The sequence below is a fragment of the Sturnus vulgaris genome, chromosome 9 (assembly GCF_052056855.1).
Source record: "Sturnus vulgaris isolate bStuVul1 chromosome 9, bStuVul1.hap1, whole genome shotgun sequence".
Lineage (NCBI taxonomy): Eukaryota > Metazoa > Chordata > Aves > Passeriformes > Sturnidae > Sturnus > Sturnus vulgaris.
The window spans coordinates 23,781,933-23,808,471 of NC_142251.1; the positions used below are offsets into that span (position 1 = coordinate 23,781,933).

The 26,539-nt window shown below is 37.9% G+C and overlaps 1 protein-coding gene across 1 annotated transcript in view; it reads right to left on the bottom strand.

Moving 5' to 3' along the window:
• The window catches only part of CDC73 (cell division cycle 73), a 101,001-nt gene that overhangs the window by 65,793 nt on the left and 8,669 nt on the right, over positions 1–26,539 (bottom strand). Inside the window, exons 7-10 of the mRNA XM_014886699.2 lie at positions 25,265–25,481; positions 15,005–15,103; positions 13,685–13,763; positions 3,789–3,853 (exon numbers count right to left, since the gene is read on the bottom strand). Coding sequence (XP_014742185.1) covers positions 3,789–3,853; positions 13,685–13,763; positions 15,005–15,103; positions 25,265–25,481 — 460 coding nt within the window. The remainder of the gene's footprint in view (positions 1–3,788; positions 3,854–13,684; positions 13,764–15,004; positions 15,104–25,264; positions 25,482–26,539) is intronic.

Below are 26,539 nucleotides of genomic sequence, written 5' to 3' on the forward strand. Positions count from 1 at the left end.
CAAGCTGAAAACAGGAGAGCTTTCCAGCAATTAGGAAAGACAAAAAAAATTCTACAAAGCCTACTGCAGTGCTATGCAGTTCTTGTCTATTGAACACAAGTTTCCAGCACCCTGAATCACAGCTCCTGACCAGCCAGGACACTCAGAACTCAGAGGAAATTACCCTACAGAACTCCACAGCCTTTCATGCTATTTCTTTCTTTCATATTAAAGCTATGAGAACTCAAGGATAAAAGCACAAAGATGAGTAAAACCAGCATCACCATGACTATTATTGTAATGGATAAACAAACATTATTTGCAAGTGCACACAGTCAATACAAAGCATGCCCTCAGCTTGGAAGAGTTTAGCTTGGAAGTTGCCCACAGCCAGCTTTATCAGGTACTCACAGAATAAGCAAATTCTTCCTGTCCTGCCCTAGGTGCAGATAACTGCTCTGTTCTGATCTTTACATCTTGAGCTACACTAACAGTTGAATGCTTCACATATCCTAGTTACAGAAATGCATAGTCCAAAATTCAATTTCATTGTATGTAAAAGGTGAGACCCACCTTCTAAGCTTCCACCAAACGACACTGGACTCCATGTTAACATTGCCCTTTAGAAAAGCAGGAGGCTAAAGCCCCAAAAATGCCAAATTTACACAAGTAACAAAGAACGTTCAGAATATCAGCTTAAGATTCTCTCTCAGCATTACCTCACACCCTGTGTGGTACAGAAATACAAACTTCTATTTCAAAGACTGATCCACCTCAAACACCAAACTTTCCTAGATAAAAAACAGAAGTTGTTCTGCTATACAGGAGATTATGCTTGGAAGTGAAGCCTGCAGGGAGACCTGCAGGTTCTGAGAAGTCATGCTGAACAGTTTGCTACATTAACTGCTGGGGAACCAGATAGCAAGAGCCACCACCACTAGCTTAATTTTCCAAAACATCAATCCAGACTAATAAAAGATGCCACAGGTATTAAAAAAAAAAAAAGCAAAAAACATTTTTAAAAAATTTTTCTGAGGAAAATGACTTGCTACAAACAATTCCAGGTCCAGAATAATGAGATCATGCCTTCACAATAAAAATTCAATAAATAAGTCAGTTCTTCCTAAGAGAGAGTGTGCCAATCAAGCAAAAACCCTGTTACAGGGAAGAACTGCCAGCAGTACAAGTTATTTTAGCTGACATTACTTCAGAAAAAGCCCACCATTCACCATCTGCTCTGGCACAAATTCTGAATGCAAAGAAAGTTTCCAGCATCACTGATGAAAAGAAAGCAGTCAAGATGAAGAAGTTTTTGTTTTGTTGTTAAAAAGAACAAGCATCTAGGACAGCTCACATTTCAGCAAGAACAAACACAAAACGTAAGTGCACATTTCATAAAAATAATTACAGAGAATTACAGAAAGGCAGAGTGCAAGTGTAGGGAACATAATACAAAACAAAAAAACCTTTTACAAACTTTGTATGAGAAGCAGGTGAGCAACTCCAAACAGTGGATCACTTTACACTGGAGGGAAGAAATGTAAGTTTTAAGGGAGTCTGACCACACTCTAGAAGTACATTAATGGAAGCAAACACCACAGAAAAAATGGAGGAGCCATCATGTCAAAGAGATCAGTGGCATAAAAAAAAAAAGAAGTTTTCAAACGTGAGCATCCATCTGGAAATCAGAGCTCTGAAGTCTGAAGTGAGCCTCTAAATAAGAGCTCCCAAGCACTGTTAATTCCTTTGAAATGTTTGATGAGTTCCTACAGGGATTATAGCAATACTATGAGGATAGCAGATGACATCATGCAGGTGGAATAAATTTCAATGCTATCCTCCACATTCCTGTGACTTAGCCAAGGAGTATAATGTACTTTCCCATTAAACACCTAGGGAAAGCAATTACTTTCCCATTTCCTCCCTAATTTTGTCTAGCATAAAAAAAATAAACAAGCCACAAAAAATCTTGAGTAAAGGCAAAATATGAAAGTTGCTAAGTGGCAGGAGATTAACTATTCTCCACAAAAATACGATCTGATATTAAGGGTTAGAACTGCATGGTCCATCACTATGACAAAGTTTAGACAAAAACAGATGAACATAATTAACAGATTTATTTCTCCCCCAGCTGAAACACAAAGCTAGGATGTCACTGCAATTTATGAATGAGCTAAATATTGAGGGCACCTTTTTAATAGCCTGGAAAATAAGGCTCCAAAAATCCCTCACCAGTTCTTTCTTAGACAAAAGCTGAGTAACAGATGGAGTTTTAATATTTCTCATGACACCAGATGATGCTTTATGTGCAGTCGTGCACTCTTAAATAGTTATTTTTAAAAATTCTGGTTTGCATTAAAAAACGCTTTACTTGTAATTTAATATCTATTATATTTTCTTCCTAAATGGAAGAAACCAACAAGGACAATTTAAAACCCTCAAAACCCTAGGCAGTATGCTCAGTACATGATTCCTTGAACAAAAAGCCTTACTTATTTTTATGACCTGAAAAAAAACATATAATTTTTAGATTTACTGTACCATCCCTTCACTTTTACAGATCTTACACTGATAAGCTTAAAACATTTCAACATTTCTGCTTTACCATAATCTTGCTTTTCTCTTCTTTCTTCTTCCTCCCCACACAGCAATTTAAACAGAACATATTTATTAAACCCATTTCAAATCCCTACCCCTTGAAGCAGATACAATATCCCATGGAAACCTGGGTTTGGTATAACAACACTGATTCCTCATAAAGAAACTCAAAATTCATGCAAAGTTCCAGAACAACTCTTCAGACATAACAGGTTATCTTTTTTCTTCATGCAATCAATTTCTGAATTCCTCTACAAATTACACTATTTACTGCTAAGTAGATTCTTTCCTTAAATATTCCCTTCCATTTTCTTTTACAGTATCCTAAGTCAAGAGAAGTTGGGAATGAAAGATTTGGGAAAGGACAATTATCAAACAAAAAACCTTTGAATCTTTTTCAGAAATTTCTGCTCAAGATCTTATTTTACGTTCAAATGAGAAGTGCAAACTAGAAGTAGTGCACGGGTTTAGGAGAGTGTTCAGTGCTGTCTATTCATCACATTTACATAGGTATGCAGCTGGCAAAAACCTTAATGAGAGCACTAGAGCAGGTTGCTAGCATCTATCATATTTACCAGCAGATCAAAACAGCATTTATTTGAGAGCATTCAACCCACTTCCACAAAAACAGACAAACATTGGCCAAAGAAAGAAAAGGGAATCTGTTTGAGGGTCTCTTTTCTCATCTGTGAATGCTTCAATCCCCACTGACAGCGTTGTACAGCCATACAATAGAAGTCCATCTCACCAGGCTAGAAAGCTTTAACAGTAATGCTGAGGTCTAACTCTTCCACTACCAAAAAAATTTATTCTATTAAATGTGAAGTGAGAGACAGAGCAATACTCCAAAACCTGGGTTTATTACTTCAGTTTTCTGAGTATAGTTTTATCACTTATGCTCCTTCCAGACACATCTAAAACCAGCAAAAAACTGGGTATGTTAAACATAACAGAAAAAGGCTGCACCTCAATAAGCCTTCCCAGCACACCTTTTTACTTCAGACAAACAAATCCCTGGGGCACAGACCTCTAGAACATGCAGATCCAACAAAACACATTTTGTCTTTTCACAGACAAGATTTTCACCATTGTTACTCAGTCTAAGTGACCTTCCAGAGTCTAGACAAGATATCTCTATCTCTAAGCATATATTGTATATATGTTTACAACCATGTGTACAAAACATATTTAAGGGAAGATTTTCCACTCACCGTCACAGACTTCAGAGTCATGCCGTGGTAAGTGCCCATGGTGTCAATCTTGAAGCCTTCCGTTTCTGCAAAGAAAAAGAAGCCTCCTGTAAATCCTTATGATCACAGCAGTGTCATGTCTAAATGGACAACACTGGAGAACTCTCTGAAGTTATTTTGTCAAAGAACACATCTTGCTGCTGCTGCTGGTTTAGGTTCTGTTCCCTGTACAAAACCTGGGTCATCACCAGGAAATCTGCTTTCTTTAGACAGAGGTCAGTTGGATATTGCTGCTTTCTCTAACCAAAGTAAGCTTTTCCTGCTGCATGGACTAATGGAAGGCACTTCAGAGAAAGGCTCTAAGCCTAAATCTCTGTGAGAATATGTTACAACTTGCACGTGGTCTCAGAAATTCTCCTCACTACAAGACTGAGAAGCCTGATTCCATATTCCCAGAACACATAAAAAAGCAACATATTCAACTTGTATTAATGGAAAAATATACCTAAAACCGATTTACATGCCAACTATAAAAGTGCGGCCATTTTCTTTGATCAATTCACTTCTGGAGTGCTGAAGAGTAACATTGTCATTGTCATATGATGCAGAGGACAGAATCTGCATAAATACACAATACCAGACTAAAGGGTATAAAAAGGGGCGTTCTTGGGGTGGGTTTTTTAATTATTTTTAATTAGATTGAATTTGTGCTGTGCAAGAAGCCTGCAACTGCCCAATGACTAAACCTGTTGTCAGTAGCCTATTTGCTTTTGAATACTCCTTCCCTGTCCCCCTGTTCTCAGGCTTTAAGATCAAAGGAAGCACCTGAATATTGAGTGCCACCAGGACTCCAAAAGAAAACCTTTTTCCTGTTGTAAATTCCCTAGCCTCATGCATCTATCATCAACTGATCCCATCACCCAACCATCCAAACAATTCCTACATAAAATGGCATGATAATCACCACTCAAACCACAATAAACAAGCATTTGTCTACATCTAAGCAACTTCTGGGCTATTTCAATTAGACTTGGGTAAAGGTAACTGATACCGTGCAGAAACAGCTATTTGGAACTGGTATGTTTTCATCATTTCTTACGTCCCCTTCATTTTGTGCACCAGCACAAAATCATGATAAATGAAGGAACAAGGCAGAACCAAAGCATGGCTCCTACCTGCACCTAAAAAAGTGCAAGAAAAACATTGAATTTTCAAAAGTTTCTTGCTCTCATTGTGAGTAAATTAACTTAAACTGAAACCCAGACAACCTTGAAAGCAATGCACATGCTCTGGGAAACATCTGTGGCTGCTCATCCTTTCTTCTTTGACAAGGAAGATCATCAGGCACTCAAAGAAAACAAGGCAGAAAAGTTTCCCAGATTTAAGAACTCTCCAGTGCCTATAAAAAGATACCCCAGAGTTTGGAACTTACCATACTCTTCTCACCACAGAGACAGCTTTCTACTTACTGAACAGTTTGGGGTTTCACCTTTTACCCCTCACTCCCTCAATACTGTCACCAGACCTGCTACTTACTACCAAGTCAAGATGCCCAGTGTCACTGACCATGTTTTGTTTTAGTCACCTCAGTTCCAGCTCTTCTTCAGCTTCACCCCTCCCCTTCTGCCAGATTAACATTACAGACATAATTCTGAGAAAGTAAAATGCAGGTACAGACACAAATGAATACAGTCCTTCCTACTAGGAAAAAAAAAAAAAAAAAAAAAAGCAACCTAGCCTCTCTGTATAAATTGATACTGCCTCCCTATATAAATTGATAGGCCTTCCCACCTTCCTCCTCAACCCCAACCTGTAAGTATGCCATGAGTCTTACCTCAGAGGTCACACCACTGAACTTGAGCTGAGGATGGTGAAGATGTGACTGCACAAACATTTCCATGGAGAACAGTTTGCTCTGTGACTATACAGGTTACTCCTGCAGGCCAGGGAGCATGTTAATATTTCAGGTAGTGCCAGGAGCCTTGTGGAATACTTGGCAGAACTCCCTAAGTTGAAGGGATGCTTTTGCTGACTTGATGTGACATAAATCAGTGGTGTTTAACCTAGGCTGCCAGTTTATGCATTTCAGATCACCACCACCAGAAGAACTTTTATCCTTTCCAGACTACCTATTATAGGTTCCTCACGGCTGTGACACAGAGCATTTCCAAAGAATACAGACACCCCATAGCAAGACCAGCACAGCACCATGCTCTGTTGTGCCTGTCCTGCTGTGCCTTCTTTCCTCTCAGCACAAATCTTGGCTTTGTAATTAGTTCTCCATGTTTGTTCCCTGTCTCCACCAGCATTGCAAAGGGAATAAAGGCCCACAAAGCCTGCAGTACAGTTAGAAAGTAAATCAAAGGGGAGAGAGGCACCTGGCAGGGAACAAATCTCTGTTCAACTGCCACTGGTTTCATCTTTTGCAAACGTCTTCCCAAGTCTCTCATAAAATCTGTCCTGGTTCATTTAATGAGCCACGAGAGCCACAAACCACAGCTCTGGAACTCATCAGCTTCCTGCTCCCAGCCTTGTTCTGACCCTTCTTTCTAGCAGGAGAAGTAAATAACTTGGATGAAGAGCCACTTGTTCCCTCCAGCAAACTCCAGTTTCCTGCCTGATGAATGTTCCCAGCAGCTACACAGAGGTCCCACTACTATTTAGAAGCTACTCAGGTAGCAAATAAAAGTTCTGTTAACTAGCAAATAAAGGCACAGTAGCTTTCTGTACTAATTCAAATATAAGACATGTTAAATGGTCGGTGTAAGCACCCACATTCCTGCAAAGTTACTGCAGCCTCTACAAGAGCTACTGCAGGACCCATGCTCTGCTGTCTGCAGTAGGGTGGGATCCACAGAAGAAACCACCTCCCAAATTGCCCACCAGCTCTCCAGTTTCCTGCCTCAAACTCTCCAGCAACTGGTGAATTAGAGTTCAGCATCTCCAGCTTCCAGAGGGCCATAGCAAACGCCCCTGAAGCAGTAACAGCACTGACACATTTCTCAGAACACAGCTTTATCGATTCAATCCTCTCACACACACCCCATGTGACATTGTACCTGTCAGCCAATCACTGCTCCTACACAAATAAACATTACCAGAAGCAAGACCCTGCCCCTTGCATGCCTGTACCATTCTTTAAGGTCTCAATAGTTTATACACCTGGGCACATCCAGCAGCATCATCAGCTCCACCCACTGTGCACAGCCTGGGCAAAGCAGGAAGCAAATATTTCCAGGTCAGGGACTCCACAGTTCCAGCTTCAATCCCACTTCAAAAATTGCAGAGGGTGGGTGTCAGCCAGGTTAATACTATGAAAGATATTCAAGGACCAGGCTAGAAAGCAGAGGCACTTCTTCCAGATTATTCTCCAAGGCCAGGGTCTGACCCTGACAGAGCTGCTCAAAAGCAGGCCCGGGATACAGGAGGAAGCAGGGCCATAGAAAAGAGGAGAAAAGAGGAGAAGAGAGGAGCCGAAGCCCCCGGGCATGCCCTCAGCAGCACTAATGCACTGCCACACCCCCCAGGGACACACAGCCCTCTCCTCTCCCTCCCAAAGCAGCTTCAAGCTGTGCTGCTGAGTCATGCACCAGCACTGAGATGAAATGGTAATATTTGGCCAAGAATTAGTTTATAACTCCAGCTTCAAAATCCCAGCTTCACTGGTAGTAATAGAAGCAGTTAAAATCATTAACCACTAAGAAAAGGGTGTTTAAGAAAAAAAGCCTCATAAATAAAAGTACCATGATGGTAAGACTTGAAATCCTTGTTTTTAAGCTTGGAACTAGATGCAGAACAACTCTTAAAAAACTTACTTGAGGGTCTTCAATACAATGGGAATTTTCAATATAATTACTACAAAGTCATGACACACATTTACTTTAGGCAAAGAGCAGTCCATATTAAATGCTTCAATCACAGGTCTAAACTAAAAACTACAGAATGCAAGCAAAGCCCAACAATAATTTTGTCACGAAAAACTACTGCGACCTTTTCTTTGCCAAATATAATCAATTTTAGAAATATATGCATTATTAAAAACACCGACATCAACAGATGCCTTAAAACAGAGAGAGACCAAACATAACAACTAGAAATGAATAAACAAGTCTAATGCTTCAAAAACATAACCTATCACCATGGGTCTTTTTCTTCTTCAGTCACTGCATGTAGTACGGTCACAGTCTCTCAGTTCTGTGACCCAAAGGCTGGTAAAAGAACCATAAACATTTCCAGTGTGGTTCATCACAAGTTACACCTTTCTAGCACTCCCATGCAGCTGAGTGCCTTTTCTTATTTAAAATAATTAAACCTGGAAATGAAAATAAGCACCCTAATGCATCAGCTTTTTGGAGTGATAATATTCTCCATCAGCATTTGGGTGCACGGTGCCTTTCCTTGCATATAAAGATCAATGCTCAGAGTACTTCTGTTTCTTAAAGCCACTGCTCCCCACCCATCTAGGTCACTCTGCACTTTGATTCTGCACCTTCTGCAGCTCAAGTCATCCAATCCGGCTACAAACTTGAGCTCTGATACATTACCAAAAGAATAAAAGCTTGAAAACTACTCAAATTAACCTGAATTTCTGGAAGGAAGTCAAGGGAAATAAAAACAGAACAAAGAGCATGTCTCAGACATTGAAGAGCTCAAGTTAAAGACTTGGTTTGAATTGTGGATGAGTAAGACTGAATAACCACTTCTTTTTTCAGCTGTATACTCTTCAAGCCCCAGATAGCAACACTCTGCAGAGTGCCTGGAAGTGATTCACTGCCCCACTTCACAGCCCCAGTAATTTAATCCCTGACACCAAATGTCACTCTGCATGAGAGTTTACTGAGCACTCCTTTACTGCACCATACCCTAACAAGTAAAAGTTTCACCTAAATTTCCAAGTTACACTAATTACTTTACAAATTCTCTGTACAGTTCATATATATCAGCTCTGTAATAATCTTACCAGTAATTAACACCAACATCTTAAGTTTCTCACAGTTAAAAGCAATTGATATGTGTTTTCCAGCACAGAAGTGAATATACTGAAAGTTTTTTAACTAGTTGGTCACACCAAGCCAGAAAATACAGATAAAACACATTCTTTTTCCAAATGTGCCCCTCTTACACATATTCTCTGTTAGGGAAAAAAAAAAAGAAGAATCGTATAAATCTTAAAGTGAATGCAATAAATAAAAGTTTAGCAGGTCAAACTAAGTCTGACCAGTAAAACTTCAGAACATTCTATCTCCTGCTACCAATTCTACCCTCTCTGTGTAAAAAGATATCCACAATTTAAAACAAAATAACTTACAATGAACAATGCTTTTTAAAGAAACTTTCTTAACAATGTATACAAGCAAGAAACAGAATGTTATGGTCCAGAGTCACCTCAAATATAATAACTTCACAGTCCTCTGTTCCCTGGGCTTAGCACTCAGGACTGATTGAAAACCAGACAAACTTCTGGGAAATGGCAACTGTGTCTGAAAATCCAGTAAAGCTATAAATAAAACATAAAATGGCAATAGCAAGAAGTCAACAGCAAACTTTGCTGAAGGAAAACACTTGAACACAGTCAAGTATATTCATTTCACCACTACGGGCTGAAATCACACAGCAAGACTCTGATTTACACTAAATAGGAGTGAATATTGCTGGAGGTTTTGGGGGTTTTTTGTTTTGTTTTGGGGGGAGTAGTAACAATTGGATTCTATTATGTGGAAACTTTGAGAACAACAGGAACACTCCTGGAATAAAGCCTTAAAGAACTAACCTTGGAGCAGCACAGGGAAACTTGACTTTGCCATCCATACTGAGAGATGCACTCAATAGGTCACAAAAATGTTACATCTTCAAGACTACCATCCCAGCACTACTGCACACTTTGAAATTACAGAATAAACAAGTATGTGAAAAAGATCTTTTGAGATAAAGCCACCCAAGAAAACGGGGGAAAAACAAGGAACAACATCCAAAACGTATAAATCAATAATGTGCATTTAAATATCAAACATTAGGACACACAGGAGAGGACACAAAATAAGCTCCTAAAGCATCAAATGGCACTTGAGCACAGGATTTTTAAATCCTGAAAAAGATTTTTAAATTATCTTGCTCAAGAAGGTATGACAAACTGCAGTTTGAAAAAAATATATCCCCAATTGTAAAGATGCACATTAATAAAGTGTAAAAAAACCAGTCAAGTGAGTACAACAAAGGAAAGGAATAGGACTACCAAGGTAAAAGCAGAGGAAAGCAACACATTCTTCCACTTCCCATGTGGAAATATCCAGGATGTGCAATTCCTACTGCAAACAACATTCTAATGTATCACAGAACTTGAAGAATGTCAAAGGAAAGGTTTCTTTGTCCTGCCTGACCAAAGCTGCAGGAACAAGATCCCTGCTGGACAAAAGGGGACCAAGCCCTGTCCCTGGGCTGCTGAGGAGTTCCACATGGAACTAACTCACTGTTTGCTCTTCAAGGGCAGCACAATTACCACCCCCTCACACTGACTATTAAACCCCTCTAGCAGCAAAGCCTGTCCCATCTGGCATGAAAATTTTAAGTTAGTCTACCAGAGAGGCATCCCAATACACTGCATCAGAAATAATGATCCATCACACGAAGCAGAGAAATTTGGCTGCAACTCAACAGTTTACTTAATGCATGTTAAAATTCCTAAATTTACTCTCTTAGCTCTACAAGCTTTGAATTTCTTAGGCTAAGGACAAGACAGCTAATGGAAAAACTCTGTATTAAAGCACACAAATATTCAAAGAAAAACAATTCATCTCTTTGCTGCCTGAACTTTAAATATTGTAGTATCATAGAAAACTGAATAAAGGCAATATGCCACAATTCTGCTACAACTAGAAGAGGACTACTGTGAACCCTTCCTAGGATTTCAATACCTAGGAGGAAAGAGCAAACAGGTGAGACACAAAGAAAAAAAGCCTAGAGACCTTCCCTTCTGGCTTTGTTCCAATCTTTAGCCAAGCCCACCACTGTGCCCATTGTTATAAGGATCACACACTCCTGCCTTCCACAATTTGTAGCCAACTACAGGCAGTCATGGAGGGCAAGGTGTGGGAACCCTTCAGAATGGCAGAAATCTGTAGGATTCAGCTTTATCATAGCTGTTATCCATCATGACTAAATAAATGTGCATACAATGGCATAAAGACTGCAAGTTATTACCCTTTGAACTTGGATATCTTTCTTTTCCTTCAGAATTCTTTCCCTGAAGCCCCAATACTGCAACCTTTCCATAGACATGTGTAATTGCACGTTCTTACCAGACTTATTGTAAAAAAACAGTTTAAAGGAAAAAAAAAAGTCTTATTTTATTTATATGGATGATTATTTCTGCTTGTAGTCTCACTTCTACACTGAATATTTGGGAGCCACAGCTTCATTTTGAGGGCAACTAAATTTAAAATTCTATAAGGAAGGAGTTCACTTGTGACAGAGCTGCAAGTGTTTGGTTTTAAGCAAATGACATTTCAGTGCATTAATGCCTAATTATGACAAGAAAACCATAAATTAGAAGTTACTAGTTTTCCAATAGAATATCCTAGAAGTAAATGAGATCTTTGCTATTTTCTGAAGTTAATTTGAAGTCAAAGAAGATCTCAAATATCTCTAGATCCTCTCCTAAGAATTCCAAATGTTAATTACTAAATCTATGTAACTTCCATAAGTGATGAACCAATACCTTTCATAAATTCATCTCATTTTTAAAATATCTTTTTTTCCAACACCTAATTTTTATTTCCAGTGCTAGCCCACACTTAGCTAACTTTGTATTCTTAACCTATGTATTTCTTTAAATATCCCTAGAAACCTGAAACACAAAATTAACTTCGTGTGACTACATCAAATATAAATAACCAGAAAGTTAAGGCAGATAAACACACTCTAGAATGAAGTGTGACAGTGAGTTAGGCAGGTACAATATGACCACATCACAAAAGAATCTTTCAGCTGGAACAATTGCTGCAGTCCAGTCCCATTTCAGCACCAAGAGAAACTTCAACACCACATCCTCATTGCTAATTATAATCTTTTTTCCCTGTCAGTGATTCGATCCCATCTCTGTTTTTTGCTCAGAAGTTTCTGCATTAAGCTCACACTGATGAGCTGCTCCACAAACTCTTCTGGGTTCTTCTTTCCTGCCATGCAAAACTCGGCATTCCCTGTTCCTTCCCGAACCACACACGTGGTAAAAGTCAAGAAATCCACCCAAGCTGTTCAGGACAGATGTTTTCAGATGTTTTCTGCAAGGTTCCTGACCAGACCCATGTCATTTTGGCAGCTAGGAGGACTCAGCCCATCCCTGTACCTGAGCTTCTTGTTGTCTAAGTGTCCACAATAAATTACAGGCCTTGGTACATTGGAACTGTTACACTTGACCATTAATTTCTTGCTCTGCCTTTTTTTATTTCACACTGTCCAGTTCAGATATTTACTGGCTTTAAATCTTAACAGGAAATGGTATTAAAAGGAAAACTACTTGGCAGATAGATGAGTTTTGAAGGTTTAAGATACTAACAGAAGGAAACTGAGTAAGGACTAGCAAAAATATTCATGGAAGGGTTGGTTTAGCTTTATATTTTTTGTTCCTTTCCCAAAACGCCTTGGCTTTTCTTGAAACAATTCATTCTTCATGGAAGCTACTTTAGATTATTTTTCAGTGCTGAAAAAGCTACCAAACATCCTGCTTTGGCTTTTTCCTCCACCCCACCATAAAACTGACAATGAGCAGTAGTAAATAAAACCACTGCACTGAATTGTAAGTATATAGAGGCCAACAGGGAATAGACTTCAAGAATATATAATACAGTATCTGACCAAATTTCCCATAGGAAGTTTCATACACAAACAAACACCCCCATAAACATGAAGGATGTATTCACATGTAAATGCACCTTTACAAAATCTTTTTAAATTTAAATAATTTCAGAGATGAGTTGGCTAGTTTCCCTGAACAAAAAATGGTAATAACTTGGACAAACCCAAATATTCTAAAAAATGCAAGTTGAATTGTTCACCTACAGTTTAAAATGGTATTTAGCAGCATATAAGTCCCAGCAGCCAGAATAGAAAGCCATTAAAAACATTAAGCCCTTAAAAACATGGGAAGTTTCATTAAGGAGGAAAATTATTTTGAGAACTAGGAGAAAGAGGCAAATCAGATGCATAACGAAATTTGCATGACCTTCTGCAAGAAACACAAAACCATCCAAGGACAACAAACACAAGATTGCAAAATAAAAACACAGCAAGACATGAAAGTGAAGTAACTGAACTTGTGCTGAAAACAGGATTAAAAAAGCAGTGGAGACAGGAGAAAAATTGCATTGGAAAGATAAATCATCACTCAAGTTCAATGTTCACCATGTTTTAAAACTGGTCAGAATTCTTCAATATTGTAGATTGTTTCCATCTCCTCTTCAGAAGGGAGCTTGTGTTTTGCACTGCTGTTCCCAGTTTGTTTTTTAATTTAAATAGACACAACTAGATAATATTTACTTGCAATTACTGGAAACAACTTTTAGAGTAACTGGGATTGTTTGAGGATAGGGAATCTATTAGATATTATGCACCTGACAGTTATCCTTGCACTTGTGCTTGTTCATTAATTGCATAGGACCCTCCCAAAAAAAAATTCTTCCCCCCCAAGAAGTTCTGGTTTTAAGCCTTCAGTTTGCTTCTTAAGAGGTAGAAATTATTTCTACAAAATAATACTTTTATTTTTTTATTACTTGGAAAGCTATCTTGAGGCATAGTTACAGCTTTTTTTTTGTCTTTTCATAGGTTTGTGAAGTAATAGCAGAGAATATGAACTTTATGACTGGTCAGTGTGGGTTCTCAATTTCCTTTTTTCTTTTGAAAAAAAAGCATTGCAATCAACTTACCCTCTTTGCCTTTAAATCTTTCCTGATCATATCTGTTGTAGGCAGCAGGAATAGGTTGCTTATTTCGCAAAGTAGGATCCTAAAACAAGTTAAATAACATTTGTAAAACATACTAAAAGGTATTTGATGGTTTTTGAATTTCATGAAGAGTTAATTAGAACTACTCAAGACTATAAAACCAGTTCATTTTCATAGGAGTTTCAATGCATTTGAAAATTTCTGATGTTTCCATCCAATATCCACTTAGAGTCCTAAAGAAACAGAATTGACTACAGAATACAAAGAGAACAACCTGAGGTAAAACTAAAATAACAAACAGTAACAAACTACATTACTAAAATCTCTACTGAGTTTTTGTTACACTTAAAGAATTAGTGAGGAAAAAAACATCAACTGACAATTCATGACTAAGGCTTCAGTCACACAAAATTTCCCTTGTCAGCCTGATTAAGATAAAATTTTGCTAAATAAAATAAATGAAAATAAGTTTTGAGGAAGAAAAGGCATTCTGGGGAAAAAGTTTTTATAAAGCACCAATCTAGAGGCATTCTCAACACCAATCCAATCCTTTTTGTGGATTAGCTTAGTTATGTATTCACATGTATTCTGAGTGGGACATTTGAATAATGCCATGCACAATTTAAGAAATTCAACACAAAGCAAATATTTACATGTTGGAATTCATCTTGCTATTTAAATTTACTTCTTTGTTAAATGCAGTAGCAGCAAAAACAAAACACAGTATGATCAAACAGCTTTTAGAGCAGACTACCACCATGTTCAAAGATATATTAGGTTTAATAGAACACAACAGTAAACACCACAATTCTAAACAAATCCTGTCTAATACCTGGATAGAAGTAAACAATACAGCTCTAAGTCTGTCCTGATTTATTACAGGCAAAAGAAAGCTGGTTCGAGCTGTTCCCACTCATGACTCATGCTCCAGATTCTTAAACATTTGCTACCCTATCTGTCAGAAAAGCAGCAAAACACTTCATTTGAAATGGCAGCACTCTCATGGAATAATTTTTTGCAGATAGATGCAGCATGTGGCTAATGCCTGATAGATGCAGAAGCTGGCACTGGCAGATTAATCTCTCAGTAACAGGAGCATATTGAACTAATTAAACTAATATATTCAACTCTTTAAATACCAATAAATGCAACTTAAGTCAAAGAATAGCTGAGAAGTTATGCTTGAAAAATGTGCATTTTTTGGAAGTAAACCAACACAAGTTGTGTGTGTAATACTGAGAAGACAATATACTCTCACTTCTGGTGGCCCAGCCCTCGTGCTCAGACAAACACTGCTCTTACCGTTGGTGCCGTGTTTGGTGCAGGTCTTTGCTCAGGTGCTCTGCCTTCTTCTCTGGCTTTAACTGATTGAAGAATTGCAAAAATATTCTTGGCAAAGTTCTGAAAAAGATATCAGGTACCTGTGAACCTTCCTGACCATCTGCATTTCACATAACAACCATCCTGGTGGAATGGTGAACTTGGTTAACTTACATCCCACCGAAAACCAAAACTGGGGCACCAGTTTTCTAAATAGCTGATTGCTGATCCCTTTTCTGTGACAGGATCCAAATATTAACAGGGTTTTAAAGCATCACTGCTACCCCCTATTCATCAAGGCCCACACCTGCTAAATCTAACTGGCTTCATTGCATCACAAGGTAAACCAAACTCCTCTCAAAGCACTTGTAACCTGTAAGGTACAGAGTTAAGTGTACACAACGTCTCTTACTAATGTCAATTTTCACTAATGGTTCATCAGCAAAAGAAACCTTTTATCAATTAGGGAAAACAGCTTTTTTTTTAACTGGTTTAAAATAACATAAAGTATTCACAAAATGCTAATGCTGTTCCAGAGTATTGGATATTAACACTGAAGTGGTGTTAACGCTACTGGTATCATGAAACAAACAGATGAATTACAAAACAAAGACTTCTGGGGTGAATTTTGTAAAAATCATTTAGAGAGTTGTACTGCAAAGCTTCCCTAAGCCTGCTCACTTGACCTCAGTGAACATCCTGTCAATCCACTGCAAGCCACGAAGGGCAGGAACTGGAAAACCACCAGAAACCACTTATAAAGGCAAGGCCATGCCCTGAGCAAACCCAGTTCTTTTGACAAAGTCTGAAAGAACTCACACAAAACTGTATTTAAAGTCCTTTCCAGTCAAAAATCCCAAGGAAAAAAACTTTCAAGAGCTGCAAGCCATGCACATATCAATTATAAGAGGATACTCCCAAACTGTGGCCTGGGCATCATATCAATCACAATTCTTGTCATTGCTGTGCTTTATCACACACTGTCTCTAGGAAACAAAGCTACTCCATCTTCTGGAACTCACAAGGAGGAACTAATTAACAACAGGAGCAATGTTACAAGAGTGATTATCCATGCAGAAGCCAGATCTCCCAGTCACAAGGAAGTTACAACCAATATTCACATCCATATTTTACTCATAAAACCCACAGTTAACATAGTCTTAAAGGGAATTTGAACTTCAAATTATTAACTTTTCAAAGGCCCTTAAACATGAGGTTTTAATAGCCTTAAATTGCACATCCTAGACCAAATTCAGGTAAAAAACCCCACAAGATTATTTCTCCTATCTGCTGAAAACAAACCACTAATAAGCCTGGAAGCAGAAGTGTTCTTGCTGATGTCTTTTTTCCACAGTGTGAAAATGCAAGTCCCCCAGGGCCACAACGAATGGCTGTTTGGAAGGGGAGAAAACCAGCAGTGTTTTAACAAGCACTCAAAGTAACATCATCTTCTTCACTGGCTGGTCACTGGCTTGGGCAGGGATATGGGATTACACAAGAGTGACAGAAAAATGATTGAGCAGGAAGTGCACTGCATGTACCAGCTGATTTGTAAAGCCCTGCAGAGTTAAGACTGCTAAATTTTCATTGTTCATCCCTTCAGAGATCAGATTATGAATATTCATTAACTTCTGCCCTAGATTTAGTTAAACTTAATCAAGTGCAACATTTTTACTACCAAAAGCTTCTGGTCTGAGGGACAGAGCAGAAAAGAAGAGGGGGAAAAAAACCCCCAAATATCAAAATACTTGTTTCTCTGCACAGATGCTCTATCCCTTGCCTACACAGTGACTAACACACACCAAATCAAGTTACTATCAATGGTGGTGACTTAATGCCAGGATATTTGTGGAGAAATCCCAGGGCCAGTCAGATCAAGTTGCTCTGATGAGCAAAGCTTAATGAAGTCACATCACTAACGAAATTTCTTTTGCAATAAAAATACTTCCATTGTAATATATCACAGTTTATTCTAAAAAATTGCAGTCTTTAATTTCTGTAGGTCACCATAACCCTAATACTCATTATCAAAGACTTCTGGTCACTACAGCAGCTTTATCATGCTAGCAAAAATAAATAAATATTTTTCTAATAGTGATCATCAAGGATAAACATTGGTTTCAGCTTCATTGAAAACAATTCTAGAGGAAAAAAAAAAGTATAGTTATCTCTATCATCTGACAAAAATAAAACCTAAAATCTAAGAAAAACCATACCAATTTTTAAAAACTTTTATTTGAACTGACAGTAAGGATTTCTTGGATATGCATCCCAGGAAAATCAAGAGCTGCTGAATGCTGTAAACATTGTCCAGACCTAGAGTAGTGCTGGAGAAGGAAGAACTGAGCCCCAACTACATTTCTTTACACATTTGCTTAATATGCTGAGACATACTGCTAAATCCTTTACAGCCATTGGCAGAGTGAAAGGCATGATGCTGTGCCAAAAAGGCAATATTCCTATATTCCTATCACACATTTTCAGTAATTCCTATATATGGCATGACAGGAAAAATGAAAACAGCATTGAGATGGCCTCATAGAAGTACAGCAGAAATTAAAACACAGCTCATAAGGAAGATGAAGTGATAAACTGTATATTTAAAAGAAAATATTTTGCACATCTAAAATTAAAGCACGTATTTAAATCTGGAATTCAAATCAAAAAGTAAAAAAAATTATTTAAGGCATCACTCCCCTATGCCTCAAAATATGTATCTTCAATTTGCAAACTGTTCACTAACTTTGAAGTTGGTTTTCTCTCCTCCCTGCTCTGCAGGGACTCAGGGTAACGTTTCAAACTGTTCTCTGCACACGTTGGAGCTAGGCAAGCCATGCTGGGGCACACAGCAGGCACAGGAGATTGTGGATTAACCACCTGAATTAATAGGCGTTTGTGATCCTGCTTTCAGGACAACGGTAGTTTAAGAAATTCACATTACACTACTGGAATTTATATTGCTAAACAACCGAAAGCAGACTTGACTTTGTCAAGTTTCACATTAGGGAACCTGTAAAAAAAATTAAATTTAACTTGCTACTAACTGTTGGGGGGAAAAAAATAAAAATCAAGACACTCCTTTCACAAAAAGTTAATCTGGGCATTTCTTTGTGTTCCCCTCAAGAAATTAACTGTGTATTCCTAAAACTCAGCTGAAAACATAGCTATGAGTATATTTGCTCCCTGTATATTTGTGGACTATGTGTTCAGTAAAAAGGTGCAGTTTTCACTTGTTCTAATTTTTTATAGCAAGAATATTATATGAAAGACAACCAAAACATTCAATTTGAAATGCTAATTCACAAGTGTGAAAAAGCAGCAATACTGGAAAAGTCTGAAGATACAGTACAGCATAAGATCTCAAAAATCCCAATCCCCAATACTTAATCCTAGTTTACTTCTCCAATGAATGCAGCATGTGGAAATACATCATTTTTTATCATTATGTTAGAGTAGTGTTTAAGGAATTACTTTATAGCTGACTTTAATATTCTTTCAGGAAACATAATGCCTTATTCTACAATTTTTTGGGTCGAATTTACAGCATATACAGACAAAACAAGACTTATTATTGCTCAATATAAATACAATTTTTAAAATCTAGCCTATCTTTCCTTTAAATGAACATTCAAAATGTTTGCAGTAGTACCTGGCAGCAATAAAAGAATCTGCCTGGTTTTACTATGGAACCAGTCCTGCAGAAACTGAAATTTGGGTACTCAAGCTGTACCATGATATTTGTGCACAGCCACTCCAAAGCCACCCTCCTGCTCCACCTGAAGGACTAATGAGGACACCAGTTGCTGTTAGCCTGACACACATTTACTTTTTCCATTTGCTATTGAAGTCCCACTGCTGTGAATTTCAAGGTGAGACAACTCTGCCACCTAGAGCCCACACATAAAGATGCTTTTACAATCAATTTCTTTTCAAATACCCAAAATTTTACTCTCAGACCTCTTAGTTGTCTAAAGTGATTAAAATACTGTTAGTCTTGCTTCAAAATTGTTTTTCCAGCTAAATTAAACTACTGGAACTTTAATTATAACTGTAGCTAACCTCCTCACAGGTGACTTCACTAGTAAAAATGGTCAAGAGTCATCAGAACAAAAATATGAGAACTGAAAGTAACTGAACACATGATTTCTCACATTTATTTCAAATACAGTAGTTACTGTGAAAAGGATCAAACCTATAAAGAAAATACATTCATTTTTAAAATAAAATATGCAAGTACTAACTGCAACAGTAATATTTTGCAGGTGGTAACACAAAACTAAAAATCATGACCACCACAAAGATAACCTATACGTGGAAAAAAAAACCAGTTCTGCTCTTTAATACTTGTGCACAAAAATACAGAAGACCACAAAATAACAATATTCTGGAATAGTTCAGCTGCTGTATTCGATAAATTTGCAGTTGTGGGTTCCATCAGAGGTAAATGCCACATAGCAGGAAAATGCCAATCCCTCTAGCTAGGTCAGCTATAAACTCCAATCATCCTACCCAGTTCTGGTCTTCTCTCACCATGCACACAAAAATACCCAGAAGCTGGGGGTGGCACAGTAGGGAAATACAAAGCAAGATTATCAAATTTAATACCTGAAACTCACAGTCAAGTGCTATGAAATTAAATTGCAGTTTGAAGTCTATTCCCTTCTGTATTAACATCAAGTGTCATGGATAACAACACACTGAGCATCAAGGAACTTTCCCAAAGAAAATTACAGATAACTAGTAGATTACAACAGGGCTGCAATAACTGAAGATATAAAAGCTGAAAAACTATGAAGGCTTAAAAAACAAAGTTGTTTATTTAATCAAATTACTTGTTATACAGTATAAGATTTCCATGCTTTCAAAACAAAACTTAAGAAAATGTGCTGGATAGCCCAGACTAAGTCTTTCACATAAGAACAGAGGATATAGAAGGATTAAGGCAAAAAAACATTTTATTTGATTGAGGCTTAGTTCATACCTTATTAGAAAGAAAAAAAGAACTATTTTATATAAAGAAAAAAAGCTATAATTTAGAATATTTTCTTAAAAATTTTGTCTATATTAAGCAGGGAAAGTATCATTACCCAGACTGCAAGAGAATCAAATTCACCGGTCTGCAGCAGTGAAGCAACAGTGAGAAACAACGTTGTACAACATCTCAACCTTGACCTTGTAAGTAATACACTTACAAAAAGATACAGTTTCATGATATAAAGGTTATGAAACTACAGAGACTCAGCTCCACCTAACTCTGCTCCCATACCAAGTCTCAGTAGTTTTTCCATTATAAACAGTTACCTGCAGAAAATGCCCATGTGCCATCATTCTTAGATTTCATGCCCACCTAACTCCATTGGAAATATGTACACCTCAAAAGCCAGTTTCTCCTGTCCAGCCCTCATGGTTCTACTTCAGTGCTTTTCCCTGGATTGTCTCCAGGCAGGCAGTAATGTTTGGATGCCATATAGGTCACTCTAGACTCCCAGTGCCCAGCAACGTCTTCAAAAGATTTACACAAGGCTCAGGGAAGAGAAAGTATCTACAGATATGCTAAAAGCTGAGAAATGCACCAAAGCAGTTGCTCATAGATGTGTAAATGTGCCTGCCTGGACAATGCAGCTACATCAGGAGTGTGCAGCTACTGTTCAGCTTCTCAGCTGAAGAGATTTAGAAAGGTTAAGTGCTGTAACCTTAAAGACTTCCCATATCTTTGACAGGCTGGACTATGTAATTTCCTTGTACAGAAGGTTAGAGTTCACTTGAAAAAATATAATTCTAATATACTTGCAACTGTGAGAAAAGATAACTGAAGAGTGCTGCCCAAAATTTAAAGTTTTAGCAATAATCTGCAGCATTTTCCTATGAACTGGGTCTGGCTGAGGTGGAGTTAGTTCTGTCCTAGCTTCCCTGGTAGCGTTGCCCTGTGCCTTGGTCAGAAAGGTGCTGATAACAGCCCAGTGTTTTGGCTGCTGCTTGAGCAGTGCTGACCCAGCACCAAGGCTGCCTCCTCACCTGTCAGCTGGGGCTGGGCTGGACAGGACAGCCAGCCAGGACAGCTGACTCCAGGGATATTCTCCATCACAGGACATCTGCTCAGCAGCAGAAGCTGAGACAAGGTAGGAGGAGGAGCATTTCTTGTTACAATATTTGTCTTCTAGAGCAACCACTAAATGTACCCAAGCCCTGCTCCCCTGAAAGTGGCTAGAGATTTCCTGCTGATGGGAAGTGAATACATCTTTTGTCCTCCTTTGCTTCCCCACATATCCTTTATTTTTATTAAACTGCCTTTATCTTAACCCACACACTTTTTTGCATCTTATTTTCTCCCAGTCATCCTGCAGAGGAGGGAAGCAGCTTGCTGGGCACCTGTCATCCATGCAACCAAGGTCAAGCCACCACACTCTACAGAGAAAAGGATGAAAGATTTTTTTTTTTTTAAGAACATGTGAAATGCTCAGAGCTGCTCATATCAGAACACTGGTTCATTTCCAAAAATTCCAAATTCTTAAGGCAAATATTAGTGCATTTCCAAGATTCCAGCTTTAAGATTTCTCTACATGCAAGCAGAGCATGTTCAACACAGCCCACCCAGTTACCTTACTGCTTATCTAAGAAATAGTTCTGAGCTATCTGGGAGATGAAAAAAAACAGAATATAAATGAAGTACAGCAGCAGTCACAGAAAAAATACACTCTCCAAATACACCTGTGAATGCTGAAACTCCTGCTTAGTATACTTTAATTTGTTCCCACAGGAGAAATTCAAGTGCCAAATACATTTACAGTAGAGATGAAAAGAGGAGGTTTTTCCTTCAGAAAACATTGCTGTTGCTGCTACAGAAGATTATAAAAAGAAGAGTAGTTTTAGGAAAGAAAACTAGACTAAGGATGTGAAAGGAAAGTATCAATTTCAGTATAAACACATGCTTTTTTTCTAGATGTTCAATGGTTTGTTTTACAAAACAGCCTCCCATTTATCTAAGAACATGCACACAACTGAAACCTGTGCAGAGCACTGATACAAAACTTAACATTTCAAACACTTATGATAGTAAATAGTCTATGCATGGATTTAAAATTCTTCCTGAAATTAAATTCCCTTAAACAATATATGCTGTCAAAGAGTCCTAAAATTAAGTTACTATGAGAGGGAAAAAAGTCATTATACTAAACAGATGCAATTTGTCTCTGAAAAGTGATCACATAAAAATGCCACATTATTCATAAGAATCTAGAAGACTACACTACAGACTTGGGGAAAGCCAGCAAATATTTAAAACAGACAGAGCAGGATGACTCGTCTACTAGGATTTAAATCAAACACTGACTTTCCAAAAGAGGTAGAACTGCATAATAATCATACAGAAAACTATAAAAAAACAACAAAATGTTTTAAGCAAAATGTAACAATAAGCAAGCAGATAAATGCAAATGTAGAAATCTTAAAACCAAAAGAGGACAGGTGAACTGAAATGTCTGATTTTACAAACAAAGGTTTACAGGAACCTCAGAGAAATCAGTAAAAAGACATCCAGGGATCAATGCAGCATCTGATCAAAGGAGGGTAGCAGAGAGGTCATACAGACAAGGGACCTGTGTGAGCATTACAGAAATCTTAAGGGTCAAATAAACTGGGAATGACACAGCTGCTGAAGCACCTCCTACAAGAGGAATATCAATGCACTTAAATCACACATTCTCATAAACCAAAAAAAAACTCATAGCCAGGAAAAAAAAAAAAAAAATCTATCACTGTAATTTCAGCAAGGGGAAATTTGTGACAATGTAGATGCTGGCAACAAAAGCAGCAGGTAAAAGGACAATGCAAGTATGAAAATTTTTTAAAATGTTAAAAAAGAACACTACATCACTGGAGACTTAAAAAAAAAACCAAAACTGGAACAGTTCTATAAAGCAAACTTCAGAATTGGGAAGCGTGTCCAAAAGGAGAACAGTAAATGCTTCAGAAATACAGTTAATATTATTGGCATCTATGAAGAATTTGGAGGAGCACATTGCTGGAGGAATCAATATTTTCTTCAAACATATCAAAACCAGAGCAAACCTGACAGTAAACTGAAAAGGTCAAGAGATTTTCTTTGTACTGTGGCCTGATCTTCCTGGTGTTTTCTTCTTACATCTTAAGCTGGTTCTGCACCTTTGTTTATTACAGTGAACACAGGGAAAACTTAAACACACAGGAGTGTTTCTCTGTGGAAAAGAGCTTTAGAAGCACCCTTGGACTGAAGCAATTTTTGCAAAGAAACAATAAAATTTTACATTTAAGAGTGCTCAGTGTTTGTTACCGTTTACCCAGCAGTTCCAAAGGGATTCAGATATTAAAAAGGCAATGCTGAAGTCAATTTTGGTTTTAAATATTCTAGGAGGACTCAAGAGACTGCAGATAAACCCATACCAAGCAGATGGTGAAAATTTACAATAAAAAGAATTATCAGGCACATCAGCAATTCAAGTATCATACAGAAGAGTATGATACAGAAGAGGCAAAACAGCATGTGCAGAGCAGTATCATGCTTCCTGATCAGAATTCTTAAAAAGAACAGGGGAGAAGAGAAGAAATTATTTGCCTGAGACAACATATCTGAGTTTCTTCAACTTTCAAGAAGTTCTTCACAAAGGTTCTTGAAATAGAGAAAAAAGGGGAAAAATAAAAGAAAAAAATAAAAAGAAAGAAAAAAGTAAAAAAAAAAAAGAAAATAAATAAAAAGAAAATTTTTTTAAAAATTACAAAAAAAAAAAAAAAAAAAAAAACCAACCCAAACACAGACCAAAATCCCTCCCAACCAATGTACAAATGAAAAAACCTGAGCTGTTCTGCAATAAATCACAGCCCTCATTTACATGTGATGTTTCCCCATCTACTTACTCTCACTGCTACTTGTTGGAAAATATAAACATTAACACTCGGTGATTTCTGTCCAAGCTATCAAGAATGTTCCTGCAAGCCTGCACAAACCGAAATAGAAGATTTGCTGTTATGCCCATACACTCATCAGGCTGCTCACAGTAACTGCATGCTAGAGTCCAAGAACAAACTTCACCTCTGGTTTCTTTTGTCTTTCTCCCTGTGTCATGTTTTGCTTAAAGTCACTACCTCATCTCACTACAGGGATACAACAACAATATTCATCTCTTCCCTACTACCTTTGTAATTTCACTTGGAAGAAAAGTAGAGTTAGGAATGCCATGAATGATTCACAAAAGGGAGAAGAGCTATGCAGATTCCTTCAGTACAAATCTTTCCAATGATTAAAACATCAAAGATTTTCCCAATTTATCAGCTGCTCAGCAGCGAGGCTGCTACAAATCTCCGAGATTGAAAGAAGCAACACTCACTCTGTAGGTGGCACACAGGGATGTGCCACATACCCAGTAATTACCCCATAATTCATGAATTAAATTACTCTACCACTAATGCCCTGGGACAATACCAGGAAGTTGAGAGCTACATAAAATACTGTTAAAAATAAGACAAATTAAGACTGAGAGTTCATTTACTTCTAAGCATTCTTTTCCTGTGACAATGCTTAAAAGAAGTAGTGAAGGCAAAGGATGCAGTTTGACAATAACCTCAGGAAAACAAACCCTTGAAATCTCTTAGAAATTGACTTACTGCTTCCTTGAGAAATTTAGTGCCAAGTAGCTCTGCAATGAAGAAAGCCTTACTGTCCAAAGAGAGCAAGCTGTCAGCTGTACTTGCAACCACGTTCAGAACAGCACATAACCAAGTGCAGCCAAAAGTAGCATAAAGGGACAAAAACCTCTTCATGCTGACACTTTCTAATTTTGTCCATTCCAGCATTTTCCCTCCTTACTTCTTTGGTGTTTTCCATAGCTTAAAGGCCTTTGGACTTTTAATGTACTTGTGTTGCTCTTGCTATTAACTACTCCCCACTTTGGTCTGTTTCCAACCCACAGGTACTTTCATGGAGCCCTCCCCATTGCACGGTTCAAGCCAGCTTTGGTTAAGAGGAATTAAGTGATTACTTAGTATCTTTTAAGTGGCTGAAGCAAGTAGTTGGAGATATAATTTAGATTTACTGTAATGTGATAAGGACAAACTCTTCTGTCACTGTGCCAACAGCCCTGCACACCCACCTTAACATGGAACACTGAGCATAATCCCCGTGTCATCTCTGATTAACAAATTAGATACAGAAATTAAAACTGCAGTTTGTCATAGGGATCATAAAACCCAGCTTCGTATCCAGAGCATTACCTTGCCTGTGCTTTGTAGGATTGTCGTTCTCGTCCTCCATACTCTCTCCCTGCTGACAATATCTCTCGTTACATCCACTTCAGCATCAACAAAACTTCTCTGTTTGAGAGCAGTTATGTCATCATCCAGATCAGTTTTGATAGTGGATCTTTTCTTTGCCATGATTTTGGCTTTGATAGCAGCAATTTTTTCCACTGACATAGCTTCAGACAAGGACCTAAATGAGCAAAAGTAACAGTAGAGACTGAATAATTGAACAAACAATTCTTCTGAAAGAATTTATGAATGAGTAACTTCATCCTGTCAAAGCTTAAGGCTGTGCTATAAGCCACAAAACACTCACCTTATATATACACAAAATATTATATGGGTTTGGCATTGCTGTTTTGGCCATGTGAATCCAATTTGTGACAAAAGACTCGCAGTACTAACACAAAGACCATTCAAAAATCCCAACTATACCAAACAAAAATAAAGAATCCAAATGTAAAGCATCAGGACCAACACGTTCATTTATAACAACATCCAAATTTCAGTTCCCTGTTATTTTAAGGGATTACAATTTTGTGTCCAGTCAATCAACCCCTGCCTGCTCTGAGGCTTTCAAAGCATGACTCTAAATCTTGGCTGAGGTGCAGTTATGTGGACTTGGTCCCTTGGAAGATGTGGTACCTTCTAAGACCATGCAGGCCAGCAAACAACAGATGGTGGTAACCTTGTCCACACTACTCTGGGTTTGAGAGAACTCACTCGAGTCCAAGAGTGCAACACCTCTGTGTGTTTGCTTTTAATTGTAAACACAGAATGGGGCTGCCAGAGAGCCCTGCTGTTTTGCAGGTGAGCTGAAGAAAAAAAGATAAAGACTGAATTGCACAATACTAACTGTCCATACCAAATTCACTATTACATGGGGTTGTTTTTTCTTTGAGAATACATGAAAAAAATTCATGCAAGTACTGGCTGTGAAGCATTCTCCTTTATATCATCAGAAAGGCAACTTTGCCTTGCTACGTGGTTCACAGCAGGGTCAAGCATGCAGTTGAAACTTACCACCTGTAAATATCTGGACTTTTTTAAAGGGGTAATCTTTTACATTCAGCATCAAAAGAACTGGTAACTAGAGAATGCAAACTAATTCAAACAACACTTGCTAATCCTCACTGAAGCATCACAAAGTTGCAATACACTCCAGGTAGCATCCAAATTCTTCATTTACACAAAATCACATGATTTTTGATTTGTTTTATTCTTATGCTTTCTAATCATGCCTCAATC